Source organism: Diplotaxodon limnothrissa, linkage group LG6, assembly GCF_057381915.1.
Source record: "Diplotaxodon limnothrissa isolate DT_005_m linkage group LG6, D_limnothrissa_male_GT1.1, whole genome shotgun sequence".
Lineage (NCBI taxonomy): Eukaryota > Metazoa > Chordata > Actinopteri > Cichliformes > Cichlidae > Diplotaxodon > Diplotaxodon limnothrissa.
Window position 1 is genome coordinate 39,284,878 of NC_140601.1, and position 13,356 is coordinate 39,298,233.

Here is a 13,356-nt window from a genome sequence, read left to right on the forward strand (position 1 = left end):
CCATTAAAAACTATGTTATGATCTTTTCATGATTCCTTTTATTGTTCATCCAATATCATCTTTGCTGAGTCAGACAGACAATGCAACAGGGGTGCAAACTCTGAGAAGGCGAGGGTGTCCAGATCAGCTTTCTCTCTCGTCCTCCTCAATGCAATATTAGAAGGATACCTTTATGATACTAACTATTAGTAATAAGCACTGGCAGCTCTTGTGGTAAGAAAACCAACTTTTGAAGATGAAAAAAGTGGACTCCCCCCTCCTGTGGGTCACAGTGGTTTGGTCCACTCTCTATATCCTTAATCAAAAAGGTGACGTTAGAACAAGGGACAGTATTTACATTCACCACTCAACAGATTAAAACGGTTATAACTATTCTGCATTTTTTTTCTTGGCTGCATTACTTCAAAGTTGAATCTTGTATATTATAGTGTGACCATATTGTTAAGATGCAGCTGCTTAATTCATGTTTCTATATCAGGAAAGAGGAACAGCTGAACATAACACAAACAAAGATAATAAAGAAGAGGGAAAAACAGAAAGTTGAACTAAACTGGGAAAATAATAAAATTAGGGAAAAATCAATCGTCATAGTTCAGTGTGCACATATGAAAGAGACTGGAGATGCTGTGGGATCTGTCACATGTGCTCAGAGTGAACCTGCTCTCATCTGTGACGACAACAAGGCGCCAGTGGCAGTCCTGCCAGTTCTGATGTTCTCTGGCGAATGTCAGTTGATCTGTACCGTGCTGGGCTGTGAGCACGTCCCTCTGAAGCAGGGATGGCAATTATATTTCCCAAGAGTCCACATGAGAAACTGGGATTGTTGTGGAGGGCCCCACGTTGAGTCCTGATTTCTCATACAGCCTCTTGGGGAAATTAATTCCCCGCCCATGCTCTGATTCCATGCTCACAGATTCTGTTTCTAACATTTCCACCAAATACATGCACATGGGTTCTCACTGGAGGTCATTCTGTGGGACCCTCGTAATCATCTTCCTCTTCCTTCTTGAACAGAGGAGTAAATACTGGGCCTGCTGCTGGACTGATGCCCTCTACACACATGTGATGGCTTATCTCTGACGCTGTGCTGGGTGCTGGGCTAGCTGAATACACCATCTCAAGCTACAAAGACACTTTAAAAAAAAGCAAATCTGAAAAAAAGACTTTAATTTTCACCACAGCAGGTAAAAATGGATCCACAGTGGTCTGACTGACATCACTGAAGTTTAACTGACTTTGTGTTATAGGATACTGTGATGATTACATGTTGTCCTAACCTCTTTTTTTAAACAGGTGTACAATATAATTGAAAGGCAAAAGACAATAAAATCATGTGACTAAAAATCTAAAGGTTTTCCAAAAGGAAGTACTGAGAGATTTCACCCTGCAGACGCTTAATTCTGTCATTTCGGTTTTCTCTGTCACATCACATTTTTCAGGCTTTGCGGTCAGCAGCGACACAGCTGGTGGCATTAAATAGTTTTAGCACTAGAGGGCGGCAGTGCCACCTGATACTGTGTCAGCGCCTCAGGCACGAAGGCATGAGCAGAAACTAAACAAGCTGCTGCGTTTCTTGAGACTTCCCTGAGATTTTTTAAACCCAAATAAACAGAAGTTTAACAATTCTACAAACCTGCTGATAGAGATCATGTGACATGATTGAAAAGACCACATCTACTGCTGTAGTCACCTTAGTCATCAGATCATATGTTGTCTTAACCAGGGGCGATTTTAGCCTATTTTTGGGGGTGCTTCAGCAGCGCCCTTGCTGCCAGAGCGATGGTGGCTGAGCGGAGGTGGAAGTGCCTGGCTTAAAACAGGACATATTAACTGCATTTAACCTTCAGTTAGACAGATTTGCCAACCTCAAGGTGACACGGTGTCTCCATTTTTCTAATCTTTTAATAATATTTTGTACATTTCAAGGACTCTTCTATTTTTGGAGTGTATTTTTATGTATCTGTATTATGTTATACATACACTTTAAAAGTGAATCTCTGTCCAAAAAATGCACTCAGTTTACTTTTTACTCACTATGAGCATCATTCATTATTCTCCCGCAGTAATTAACGTTAGGATATGTATTTTTTTTTTTAAATTCCAATACATTTTTCTTTTGCTGTAGTAGTCTTTAGCAGCATTTAAATAACCTTTATCAGATTTGATGGTTTTGTTACAGACTTTTCAAAAAAGTGTTTTGCTTTTCTTTCACAAATGTGGGGATTAAATTGTGTTAAAATGTACAAAACAGTGATGTCATGTTTTGTGACGAGGACCCAGGCACAGAGAGACTTGATGAATTTAAGAATCTTATGATTTAATAAAGAAATTCGCAGACTTGCACAGAGAGGGTAAAATTATGATGACTGATAATGGAGATGAAGACAACAGACGATGACAGGGAGGAACAGGGGTTTAAATGCACCAAGGAGACAGTCAGAGGGAACTCGGGACAACTGGAGACATTTAAGGATGCAGGGACTGACAGAGACAGGGAAGAAGTCTCATCGTGACGAGTAAAGTTTACCTTGCCTGGACGGGCAGCTCTCTGGGTGCTCAGCACCCCCAAGCCTCTGATCCTAGAATCGCCCCTGGTCTTAACCCTATTTATCACAATGACAAAAAAATAACCAAACACTACTTAATTTATTGATTTGATTTTCGGCAAGCTAAGCTGCTTTTTGTGCACTCAGTCATGTTGCCAGTTAACTTGTTTAGTATCACTTACTTTTCCAGCGTTTTGCGTGCCATCCCAACTTTTCGGGGGGACTTATTCTTGTCTCAAACATGTTGTCAATTCCAAAATGAGCCAATATATATCATGAAATGGTAAAACATCTCAGTTTAAACAATTTTCAAACAGTTTTCTGTAAATAAAATATGAATAAAGTGAAATATTGTTTATATTTTACACAGAGTTCCAGCGTCTTTGGAACTGGGCTTTGGTCTGGATCCTTAATACAGAGGAAACTTAACTTCGAACAGAGTTTTGGATGATGTTTGGTTGCTCCTACCATGAAGAACAAATAATGTATGTAGCTCATCCTGTACCATTCAACTTATATCTGTCTTACTTCTGTGCAGACTACCTTTATGTACCAGCTGCAAGAGCAGTGTCTTTTGAAATCATTTGCTAAATGGTAAATGGCCTGTGTTTGTATAGCGCTTTACTTAGTATCTAAGGACCCCAAAGCGATTACTGTCTGCTAATGCATAGCCTCTGATGTGAAATCCAATAATAGCCCAATTGAAGTGTTTGGATCTCTGCTGATGTTTATAGTGATATGTTTGACACTTAAAATTCTGTGCTATATAAGCAACAATGAAAACGTGATTATGTATTTCTTTAAGTATTTTAAACAAAATTATCTCATTTGAATCTTTGCTGTGGCACAGCATAGAGAAGTAAACGTGCAGGGTGCAACACACATACAGGGTTCTTTCTGCATTACATCAAAAGGAAGCCAAGAGGACATTGATGGGTGTGTGTGTGTGTGTGTGTGAGAGAGAGAGAGAGAGAGAGCTGAGATCTTTAGTCAGCAGGCTGTTAAAATGACATTCACACACTTTTTCCATCAGCTTTGATACAATTGTTTTCATAGTATTCCGATTAAAATCCTTCATATGTCAATCAGCAGTTTCCCAGTTTGTTTGTTGTTGTTGTTTGTTTGTTTTTTGTCTCCATACATGTCTGCAGATATCTCCATGAAAATGGAACAGCTGTCTTTACAGTATGACAAGCCTTTTTTTTTTTTACATTCTTCAGGACCATATTCGGCATTGGTCTCGTGATTCTGCTCGTGAGCGTGACGTGGCTGCAATGAAAGCAGAGGAAGACGATGTGGAATAATCTCACAAAAAGCCTGCCCGTATTTTTTTAAAATAAACTCCAAAACATAAATCACACACTGTTGTTTTGAAGACGTTTTTGTTTTAGCTTTGTTTGTTTGTTTTTGTAATAAAACACACTCATGTTTATCGTCAACAGCGTTTCCTAGACATTTACGTCACATATCGCGTCACGTTTCAGTGGAAGCACGAGGGGATTTCAGTGGATTTCTCCGCGTGGATCAAGCTGTGGGATATCTGCTGTGCCTGACATGTGTCCGTGACTGCAGGGGACGAGGCCGTAAATGGTGTCTGGGATCCAAGTCGGTTTAGAGCGTTTCGTTTCCTGGTCATGGAAGGTCTAGAACCGGTTACCGATTATTTAAGGGAAGTGAACGGACACTTGAATGAACTTCAGAGCTCCGGTGAAGGATGCTCTCCTTGCCGTAAGAGCACCCGTTGTTTGATCCCGCCGGTGTACTGGAATGAGCTGCTACAGCTTGTTAAACTGGCAGGACCGGTGGTAAGACGCATTATTGAGGCACTGAAAAATTATTTATTCCCAACAGTAAAGATGAAATTTTAAAAACCTGCTTCATTTTAAGCTAGTTCTGACCTGAGTGCAACTCCTGTAACAGTCTCGCAAATAAGACCTTTCCAATCTGGTTATGAAATGAAAAGTCAACACTCGGACATAAAGTCTTATTATTATTATTATTATTATTATTATTTTTTTGCTTACTGTATGTTAAATCTTTTATAGCCTTCTGACATTCAGGCCTGAGTTACAACATGCTGCATACTGTTTAATGCTTTGATTCCACATAGCTGTATTAAAAATCAGCATTATAACTAGACTGTTGCACGTTTTACTAATTGAATGTGTTAAATCTGTTTATCAGAAAGTGGCAGGATCCTGCACGACAGAAGATAAAACACTAAAAATAGAAACTTTAACAAAATAATTTAAATTAAGTTAAATATCTCAATAAGAGACAAAGTGATGAAAATTATAAAATTCAAAAAGGTATATATATAAAAAAAAATACACATGCCTGCTTATTTCCCCTTAAATGATGCCACATTTCTGGGTGGTGCCCATCAAAAACTTAACAGCTTATTCTGCTATTGACTCGTGTTTTGAGTTTCTGGTACTCTAGATGCTGACAATCGGGTGCCTGATTGAAGCCTGATTGGCAGCAGCTGTGAGGGGACAGTTGGTGTCTGCTCCAAGCCGGCCATGTTTGACTGATCTGGATAGGACCTGTGCCTTGAAGGGCAAATTCAAGCTGGTGGTCTGCAGAATCAGGTTGCAGAATTATTTAGAGTGAGCCCTAGTACTATCTCCAATATAACAGGGAATGGTATAAGAACGGTCATAGCGAAGCATTGCGACAATAAAGAAAAGATCCACTGAACACATTTCTTTGCTTTTTATGCAGTTTATTTATTGTAGTGGTTTACACATTACAGGCTAAAAGCCTAACAGGCTAAAGAGACACAAATCTGCCCTCTTTGGTGACCTGTTGTGAACAAGTTAGGAAAGTAAAAAAAAAAAATTAAACATCAGTCTGAAAATTGATAGTTTTTCAAGTTTCAGGCCAGCAGCATCAGCATGTTATTTTTCATATGTAAAAATGTATAACACTGTTTTAAAACACACACTTGGTCATTTAAACACTAACCATAAACAAACACACTTGTACAGTCATACTTGCGTACTTTATTGAAGCAGAGAAAGAAAATTTCATGTCACAACATTTTAACAGTTCTAAATTAAATTCTTGGCTCAAATAATCTTGGTTTGTCCTTACGTCGGTATTAAATGATGAATTTGACTTCTGGTGCCTTCCTAGAAGCCTGATCTGTGCGTTTAAAAATATATGATGTTAAAAAAGACGGCAAGAAGTTTAGAAGCGAGTATATCATGAGCTATTTCTGACTAATGAAAATTCTAATGAAACAGTTCTTCCTTATTTATTTATTTATGATCTGCTGGATAATAATGATGCGTTTGATTTTGTTTTCCCAGCTCATTTCTCAGCTGATGGTCTACATGATCAGTACAGTCAGTATGGTGTTCTGTGGTCACATGGGGAGAACTGAGCTTGCAGGAGTGTCACTAGCAGCTGCGGTAAGGAGACGCACGTGAGGCGTACGTCAGCTCTTTTCTGTCGCTGCCTTCTGTAAGTCTTCATTTGGATTCCGAACACATGCTTTTTTAAATGAATGTATCTATTTATTTGCAGGTGGTTAACGTCAGTGGTATTTCTGTTGGCACTGGTTTATCAGCAACTTGTGATACCCTGATATCTCAGGTTGGGGCCTATGTTTTTTAAACAACTTAATAAGGAGATTGTGGTATCAAGTTTGTTTTCCTGAACTGTTACTTTGTCATGTGATCAGTAAGTCTTTGTCTGAATGTTTCATGCAGACGTATGGGAGCGGTAACTTGAAGCGAGTCGGTGTGATTCTCCAGAGGGGAGTTCTGATTCTGCTGCTGGCCTGTTTCCCCTGCTGGGCCGTCCTCATCAACACTGAGCCCCTCTTACTCGCAGTGGAACAGAGTCCGGAGGTCGCCAGGTAAGTTCAACAGGAACAGCTAGAGCAGAATTAGACAAATTCATAATTATCATCTGTAAATGCACAATATATACTTTAAGTCAAAATCTGCACTACAGTAGAAGTAAAGCAGATGTGGTAGATCAAAAGATTTGCGACATTAATGTGCAGCTGACAAATCTGCAGCAACTCTGCAGGTCTTGCATGTCAAAATGTCTGAGAAATGTTTCAAGCACCTTTTTGAATTTAGGCCATAAAGAATCAAATCAGTTTTGTAGGCAAAGAGCACTTGTAATCACACCTGCATTGTAGATATGTAGTTTTTTCACACATTGTGTTTGTCTCTCTGGCCTGAAGTCTCGCCCAGATGTATGTGAAAATCTTCATGCCTGCTCTCCCGGTGAGTTTGATGCATTCAGTTTTCCCTCATGATCCTGTGTGTGAACGCACAAGCTAATGGTGGAAGCTATCAGTAAAATCAGAGAATGTCTAAAAGGGAGAACACCCACTCTGAGCACTTCCTGTTTCGTAAGGGACACTTGCGAAATCATCCAAAATGAACCGGGCCTTAGGGAGGTGAACCACAAAAATGGAACTCTATTTTTTTTAAATGAGCTGTCTCAACGATCCACACAAGATTTGCCTTACTGTTGAACCCATGACATACATGAAACAAACGTAAAATAAAATATGTCAACAATATTAGTCAAACAGAACATAAGTTGCAGTTTACTGATCTTATATCACCTCCTTGATTGTATGTATCAGTTTTAAAATTTTAATAGCTATCCAATTAAAGTTTTTAAACACATTACAAAGTAACAATATACAAAGTTCTTAGAAACAATAGTTACAATCGGCAATCATACAAGAATCAACAGATGTGTTCAAAGACAAAAAAATGTTCAAACTTTTTGTCTGTTTTCTATCTCCAGGCTGCTTTTATGTACCAACTGCTTGGGAAGTATCTACAAAATCAGGTCCAGTATCCTAACATAAGACATGTATGACATTCATGACATGTAACAAAGTTAAGTTTAAATGGAAAACGTTTTGCTCTTCGTTACAGGGAATTATGTGGCCTCAGGTTATAACTGGAGCAATTGGAAATGTCTTCAATGTTGTCATCAACTACGTCTTCCTCTATCCCCTGGAGCTGGGTGTTGCGTGAGTTTTTTTTTGTTTGTTTTTTGTTTTAATCACTTTTGAATGATAAGTGGTTAGAAGGGTGCAGATATGTGTCTTTAAGTGTTTCACGGGAATGGTGTGTTAAAGCTTTAAAACAAAAACAAAAAAACAATTATTTAGTGATTTAGATTTTGAACCTGAGAGTCCATCACATAGTTCCAGTGGCACATCTGGACATTTCTTAGATTAGCAAAGACAGTGAAGTATAACTGTGCTCAAAACTGTAAACCTATTGATTCTGATAGATCCCTGACTTTTACTCAGGTATACTTACAGTATAGAATCCTTCCAGTTGATCTAATCTGGCAAAACCATAAAATCATAAAAAAAAAAATGTGCAGGAGAAGAAAAAACTCAAAGCAATTATGAAATGTTATTTTAAGACTGTCTAATTTAACTGCTTTTGTGGACGCTTTGTACATGTTTTAATCTTGATATTTTCCATTCATACTGTGTCGTTATATTTCTTAATAAGTGCCTACTTCTATTTTTGGTCACTTCTTCTGCTCATGGTACTACTGAAGTGGATCTGCAGCAGCCAATGCCATGTCACAGTATTTGCTGGCTTTGTTCCTATGTGCTTACATCTGCTGGAAGGGTCTACACAAAGCCACATGGGGAGGTCAGTTTTCTTGACCACAGCGTGATCTTCGAGTGAATGTTTAAAAAGCTGGCCATCTTTTAATGGTGTTTGTTTTGTTTTTTTCTTCAAACTTCTGCTGCAGGTTGGACGCTTGACTGTCTGCAAGAGTGGGGTCTCTTCATCAAGCTGGCTATTCCCAGTATGCTCATGATTTGCTTGTCCTGGTGGATATTTGAAATCGGAGGATTCCTGGCTGGTGTGATAAGTGAGGTTGAGCTGGGAGCTCAGTCCATAGCATACCAACTCTGCATTGTAGCTTATATGGTAACTTTTTTTCATTTTTACCTTTCCTGTTTTTGGAGAGACTATTTCATCCATCCATTTATTTTCTATTGTTTTCATGAAACAGTGAAATTAATAACCTTAATAACCCCATTAATAACCTTTTAAATTAATCTTAGCTATAAAAATGCTTTAAAATATCTTAATAATCCTTCATAAGAACATATTTTATAAAAAGATTATAACAAAAAAATCTTTGTATAATCTATACTTGAGAAGAAGGACTTTGATCCCTTTAAGCATGACCACCATACAACTCTGTATTCCTGATGAATAAAGGACAATGAATGTGGGATTGTAAAATCAGTGACTGTTCACCTGCTGCATGGTTTACTTCCAGTTTGTGCAGCACACTGCACATGCTCATCAATGCTCACCACTCCAAGGGAACATTGTTGGATTATATGCAATACAGCGCTGCAGCCCAGGAAAACTACCAGCCTTATTGGCAGTTTCCTTCTGTTCTTCTAATGAAGTTGGCAGTAGTTGCTTTGGTTTCTTTGTGTGTTTCTTCATGTGTGTGTGTGTGTGTGTGTGTGTGTGTGTGTGTGTTTGTGTTGTCTTCATCCTAATGGCAGTTTTATTTGAGCTTGTGCAAGTTTACACTACAACAAATCAGACTGGCTCTAGCATCTCTTGTTGTTTTCGTCTGTTTCTAATCTTTGTGCTAAGATAACGAGCTTCTAGCTCTACTTTTGAACTTATCATACCAATATGGTAGTGGTGCCATGTCCCTTTAAACTAACTTTAATGAGATCATTTATTTTCATGAAATTCAATACTTCACATTATCACTGTGTAAATACATATCTTTTCACAGAGCCCACTGGGATTCTCTGTTGCTGCCAGTGTGCGAGTTGGAAATGCTCTTGGTGCAGGAAATCCAAAGCAGGCCGTGCTATCGTGCAAAGTCTCTATCATCTGTGCATGTAAGAAACGAGTAATCTTAAAAAGAAATAATTGAAAGCAAACGGCTGGTTACATGTGTTATCAACACGTATGCAAACAGTCCCTGAAAACACAGGTCGTGTCTTCACCTTCTCTCTTTGAAATTTCTACATGTGAGCTGTTCTCTCACGCTGTGCATTTTACTTTGTTTGTGCACCACAGTGGCAGTTGCCTGTTTGGTTGGGGCTTTCATCATCTCTACCAAGAACGTCATTGGCTACATTTTCACCTCCGAGCAGTGAGTGCACTCACAGACACACACTCAGTTTTACTTTGTTGCAGACACGTGGATGTCTAGCTGAGTCTGTGATGTTACACAAGTCCATTCAGACTATTATACATTATCTGTGGTCATCGTCTTCATGTTGATGCACAACTGTGATCTGTGACTGTTTAATGTTTAGCAGGTAGGTCCCTTTAACAAATCCTTCAGTTTATAGTTAGTGTTCATCCTGTGAGGCACCCAGACCCAGACTTCAAATACAGTGATGTGAAAACGTTTTTGCCTCCTTCCTCATTTCCTATTCTTTTTGTATATTTGTCACACTTAAATATCTCAGCTCATCAAACAAATTTAAGTGGTAGACAAAGATAACACAAACACAAAATGCAGTTTCTAAATGATGGTGTTTATTAAGGGGGAAAAATCCAAACCTACATGGCACTAAGTGGAAAAATTAATTGCCCTCTCCTGTTATAGCATAAATTAACTGTGGTGTATCACATCTTTGGTTTAATTCCTCTAGCAACACCCAGGCCTGATTACTCTCACACCTACTCTCAATCAAGAGATCACTTAAATACGACCTGCCTGACAAAGTGGCAGATATCATGCCGCGATCTAAGGAAATTCAGGAACAAATGAGAAACAAAGCAACTGAGATCTCTCAGTCTGAAATAGGCTATGAAGCCATTTCTGAAGCTGTGGGACTCCAGAGAACCACAGTGAGAGCCCTTATACATAAATGGCAAAAACATGGCACATTGGTGAACCTTTCCAGGAGTGGCCGGCCAACCAAAATTATCCCAAGAGCCCAGCAAAAAGTGTGGTGGCACAAAACACTAAATCTTCCTAATGTGTGAAGCACGGTGGAGGTGCTATTATGCTTCGAGGCTTGTTCTCTCGGGGGCCAGAGGCCTTTTAAACAATTCCAACTTAATTAAAAGCAGATTTATAGGAGAATGTGACAGGGGTGAAGCATGAGCTGAATATTGTAAAGATGATGGCAAGATGATGACTGAAAGCATATAGGGGTTTTTGAAAATCCAAGTCAGAGTGCTGATTTTAACCCAACTGAAGCCAATCCTGTGGCATTCCCCGAAAATGGCTGTTTAATTATAACAATTATTTATAAACTGGGAGACTTGACACAGTAGCCATCCTTGCAATTGTGGAAATCCTACAAGTGGTTCAAGTAAATGTCTGTAACTAGTTTTGAGATTCTTGCTCCAAAGGGAGATTCAACAATTTACTAAATGAAAGAGATCAGTTGCTTTTATGAGCAGTGTGAGTGGTTACTCGGTATATTCAATAAACACTCGAGACTGTCTATTTTTGGTTTTTTCAAATTGCCTTTATCATTAAGTACCTGGGCTCAACCATGAATAACTGGACCTTAGACGAAGATTGGACAATTTCAAGGAATCAAGGAAGGAAAACTAACACTTAATAATAAACTATATTGCCACTTTTTTTATTATGTTTAATGTTATGGTCTTACTAAATAATTAAGTCAAGCAGCTGAAGCACGCTCAATAAACTCCGCAGTGAGGAATAACAATGTCAGGTTCAAATGCAGTTTGACTGCTGCAGTTGAACTTGTTCCTTTTATTGGTTTGCTGACTAGAGATAGATGTTACATTGAAAGCATGAATATCAATTTAAAGTATGTTTCTAAAAACCCTTTTAAAGGTCTTATTTCTATATCTTTATAGAGACATCATTCAGAGGGTTGCTGATGTCATGCTTATATTTGGATTCATGCACATCTGTGATGCCATTGCGGTGAGAAATCATGCAGAATAACCATTCACAAAGCACGTGAGACATCCGCATGACCAGTGTTTGATACTTGCAGGGCGTGGCTGCAGGTGTTCTTAGAGGTGTGGGGAAACAGCTGATTGGTGCTTTGTGTAATTTTGTTGCATTCTACTTCATTGGCTTCCCCATTGGTGTGTCCCTGATGTTCGCAGCAAACATGGGGATTGTAGGTAAAACCAAACTGTGTGTGTGTGTGTGTGTGTGTGTTACTCTGTCTCAGAGGATTTGTTTAGCAGCTTTCAGGAACTTTTTTTTTTTTTTTTTTTTTGATCGGTGACAGGACTTTGGACAGGACTTGTCATTTGCCTCTTACTTCAGATGATATTTTACGTCACTTTTTTGTGCAAACTTGATTGGAAAAAGGCTTCAGAAGATGTGAGTAGCTACATCAGTTGCTTTAAGTTTAAAGCTTTCTTATTTGAAGCTAAAATGTACAATCAGTGTCTTTGATGTCTGTGATCAGGCTCTTGTGAGAGCAGGGGTTCACATCACAAAGGAAAATGCAACAGCTGAGCTGGAACACTCAGGTAAGAACTGGTAATAAGAAACAGTCTTGCTTTGAGGCTCGCATGAACGTTTTGGGTTAATCTCAAATACTCTCTCTCTCTAACTGCCCCAAACCTCTAGATTCACATCAGAGTCAGGCCCAGGTCAGTGGAGCTGAGTCTGCGTGTTTGAGTGCTGAGGGAGGAAACACAGACCCAACTGTAGCCAGTTCAGGCAGTAGAGCCTTCACCACCACCACAGTGGGAGATGTTCTGTCTGTACCACAGTTGGCTGTATGGCGTGGTTTGGCATTAATAATCATGATCATCATCCTTCTTGCTGGAATAATCATCAGTCACTTTCTAATGAAGCTGTTAAAATGATGGATTTTTGAGTGTCATAGGGCTGCTCATCAGCTTGACCATACTGAGAATCTACTCCAGTCTTCAGCTCTGTGCAGCTTCCAGAAACTCTTTGATTTCCTGGTCTGCAGCCCTCTCATATTTTCTTTACTGCACACCAAAAGAGCGGATGCTAACGTCAGGCCAAATTCACATTTAGAATTTCTTGTATCAGGTATCAAAACCCAAAGACTGTATACAAAAGATGGATGATGCTTTCAGGTCTGAAATGTGATACCTAAAGTGTGATACCTAAAGTGTCTTACATGTGCATTCTCTATAACAGACAGCAGCAAGCAATTCTTCTGCTTGTTCTGCTTGCCCCAGTAAACATTTTCTCACCTGTGGCTCTGTCACAGGTGTTACATCTTATTAAATACAACATCATGTTCACTTAGGAAATTATGGTCCCATTAGCATCGCAAAGGAAAAAGGCAGTTATGCACTTCACTGTATGAGTATACAGTCTCACTTGGTTTCTTAGTGAGTCACCACTCAGTCCTTCTGTCAGTTTTCAAAACACGAAGATTGCAAAGGCTAAAATGTGAAGCTCTGAGTAACTTGTTTACTATCCAACAAGGGGCATCCAGCATCCAATTTTAGTATGCAGTCTATGAGGAAATCTGCTGAGTGAGTGAGTGAGTGAGTTTACTATTAATTGTAAGCAAATGGAAAATGTGTATTTTCTGGGTGGAAACAAGGAACTTAAACGTCCACCAGTAACATTTTATGCCAGCATTTTTCACGAGAACAAACATTTCACTGCACAATGTCTTCTTATATCTTCCTTTTGCTTCAAAAGACCATACTATGGACTTTTTTTTTTTTAAAATAGATGTATCAGAGAGATCTTTATTTTCATGATCGGTTTAGGCTTTAAACGAATAGATGAAGGTCTGTTTAGTCAGTGTTGAGACTTTGCTGAACAAATACATTTTTGAGTCATCTGCCATTCTTTTCTATTTCCTCTGTTGTTT

General features: G+C 38.9%; 1 protein-coding gene across 1 annotated transcript; it reads left to right on the forward strand.

Annotated features, from left to right (window-relative positions):
- The first annotated feature begins 4,180 nt into the window (after positions 1–4,180).
- LOC146631186 (multidrug and toxin extrusion protein 1-like) lies at positions 4,181–12,361 on the forward strand. Its single transcript, XM_085356413.1, has 16 exons — positions 4,181–4,351; positions 5,861–5,962; positions 6,078–6,146; positions 6,263–6,411; positions 6,748–6,790; positions 7,326–7,370; positions 7,460–7,557; positions 8,103–8,200; positions 8,304–8,485; positions 9,324–9,432; positions 9,614–9,689; positions 11,387–11,456; positions 11,530–11,662; positions 11,773–11,867; positions 11,956–12,019; positions 12,120–12,361. The coding sequence occupies exons 1-16, from the start codon at positions 4,181–4,183 to the stop codon at positions 12,359–12,361; spliced, it is 1,746 nt and encodes a 581-aa protein (XP_085212539.1).
- The last annotated feature ends 995 nt before the right edge of the window (positions 12,362–13,356 follow it).

Bases quoted from the DNA above. Each gene is read 5' to 3' on its own strand.
- LOC146631186 (XM_085356413.1), top strand. From the start codon at position 4,181: ATGGAAGGTCTAGAACCGGTTACCGATTATTTAAGGGAAGTGAACGGA. The intron at 8,201-8,303 runs GTCAGTTTTCTT...CTTCTGCTGCAG, and splicing joins ACACAAAGCCACATGGGGAG to GTTGGACGCTTGACTGTCTG. The intron at 9,690-11,386 runs GTGAGTGCACTC...ATATCTTTATAG, and splicing joins TACATTTTCACCTCCGAGCA to AGACATCATTCAGAGGGTTG.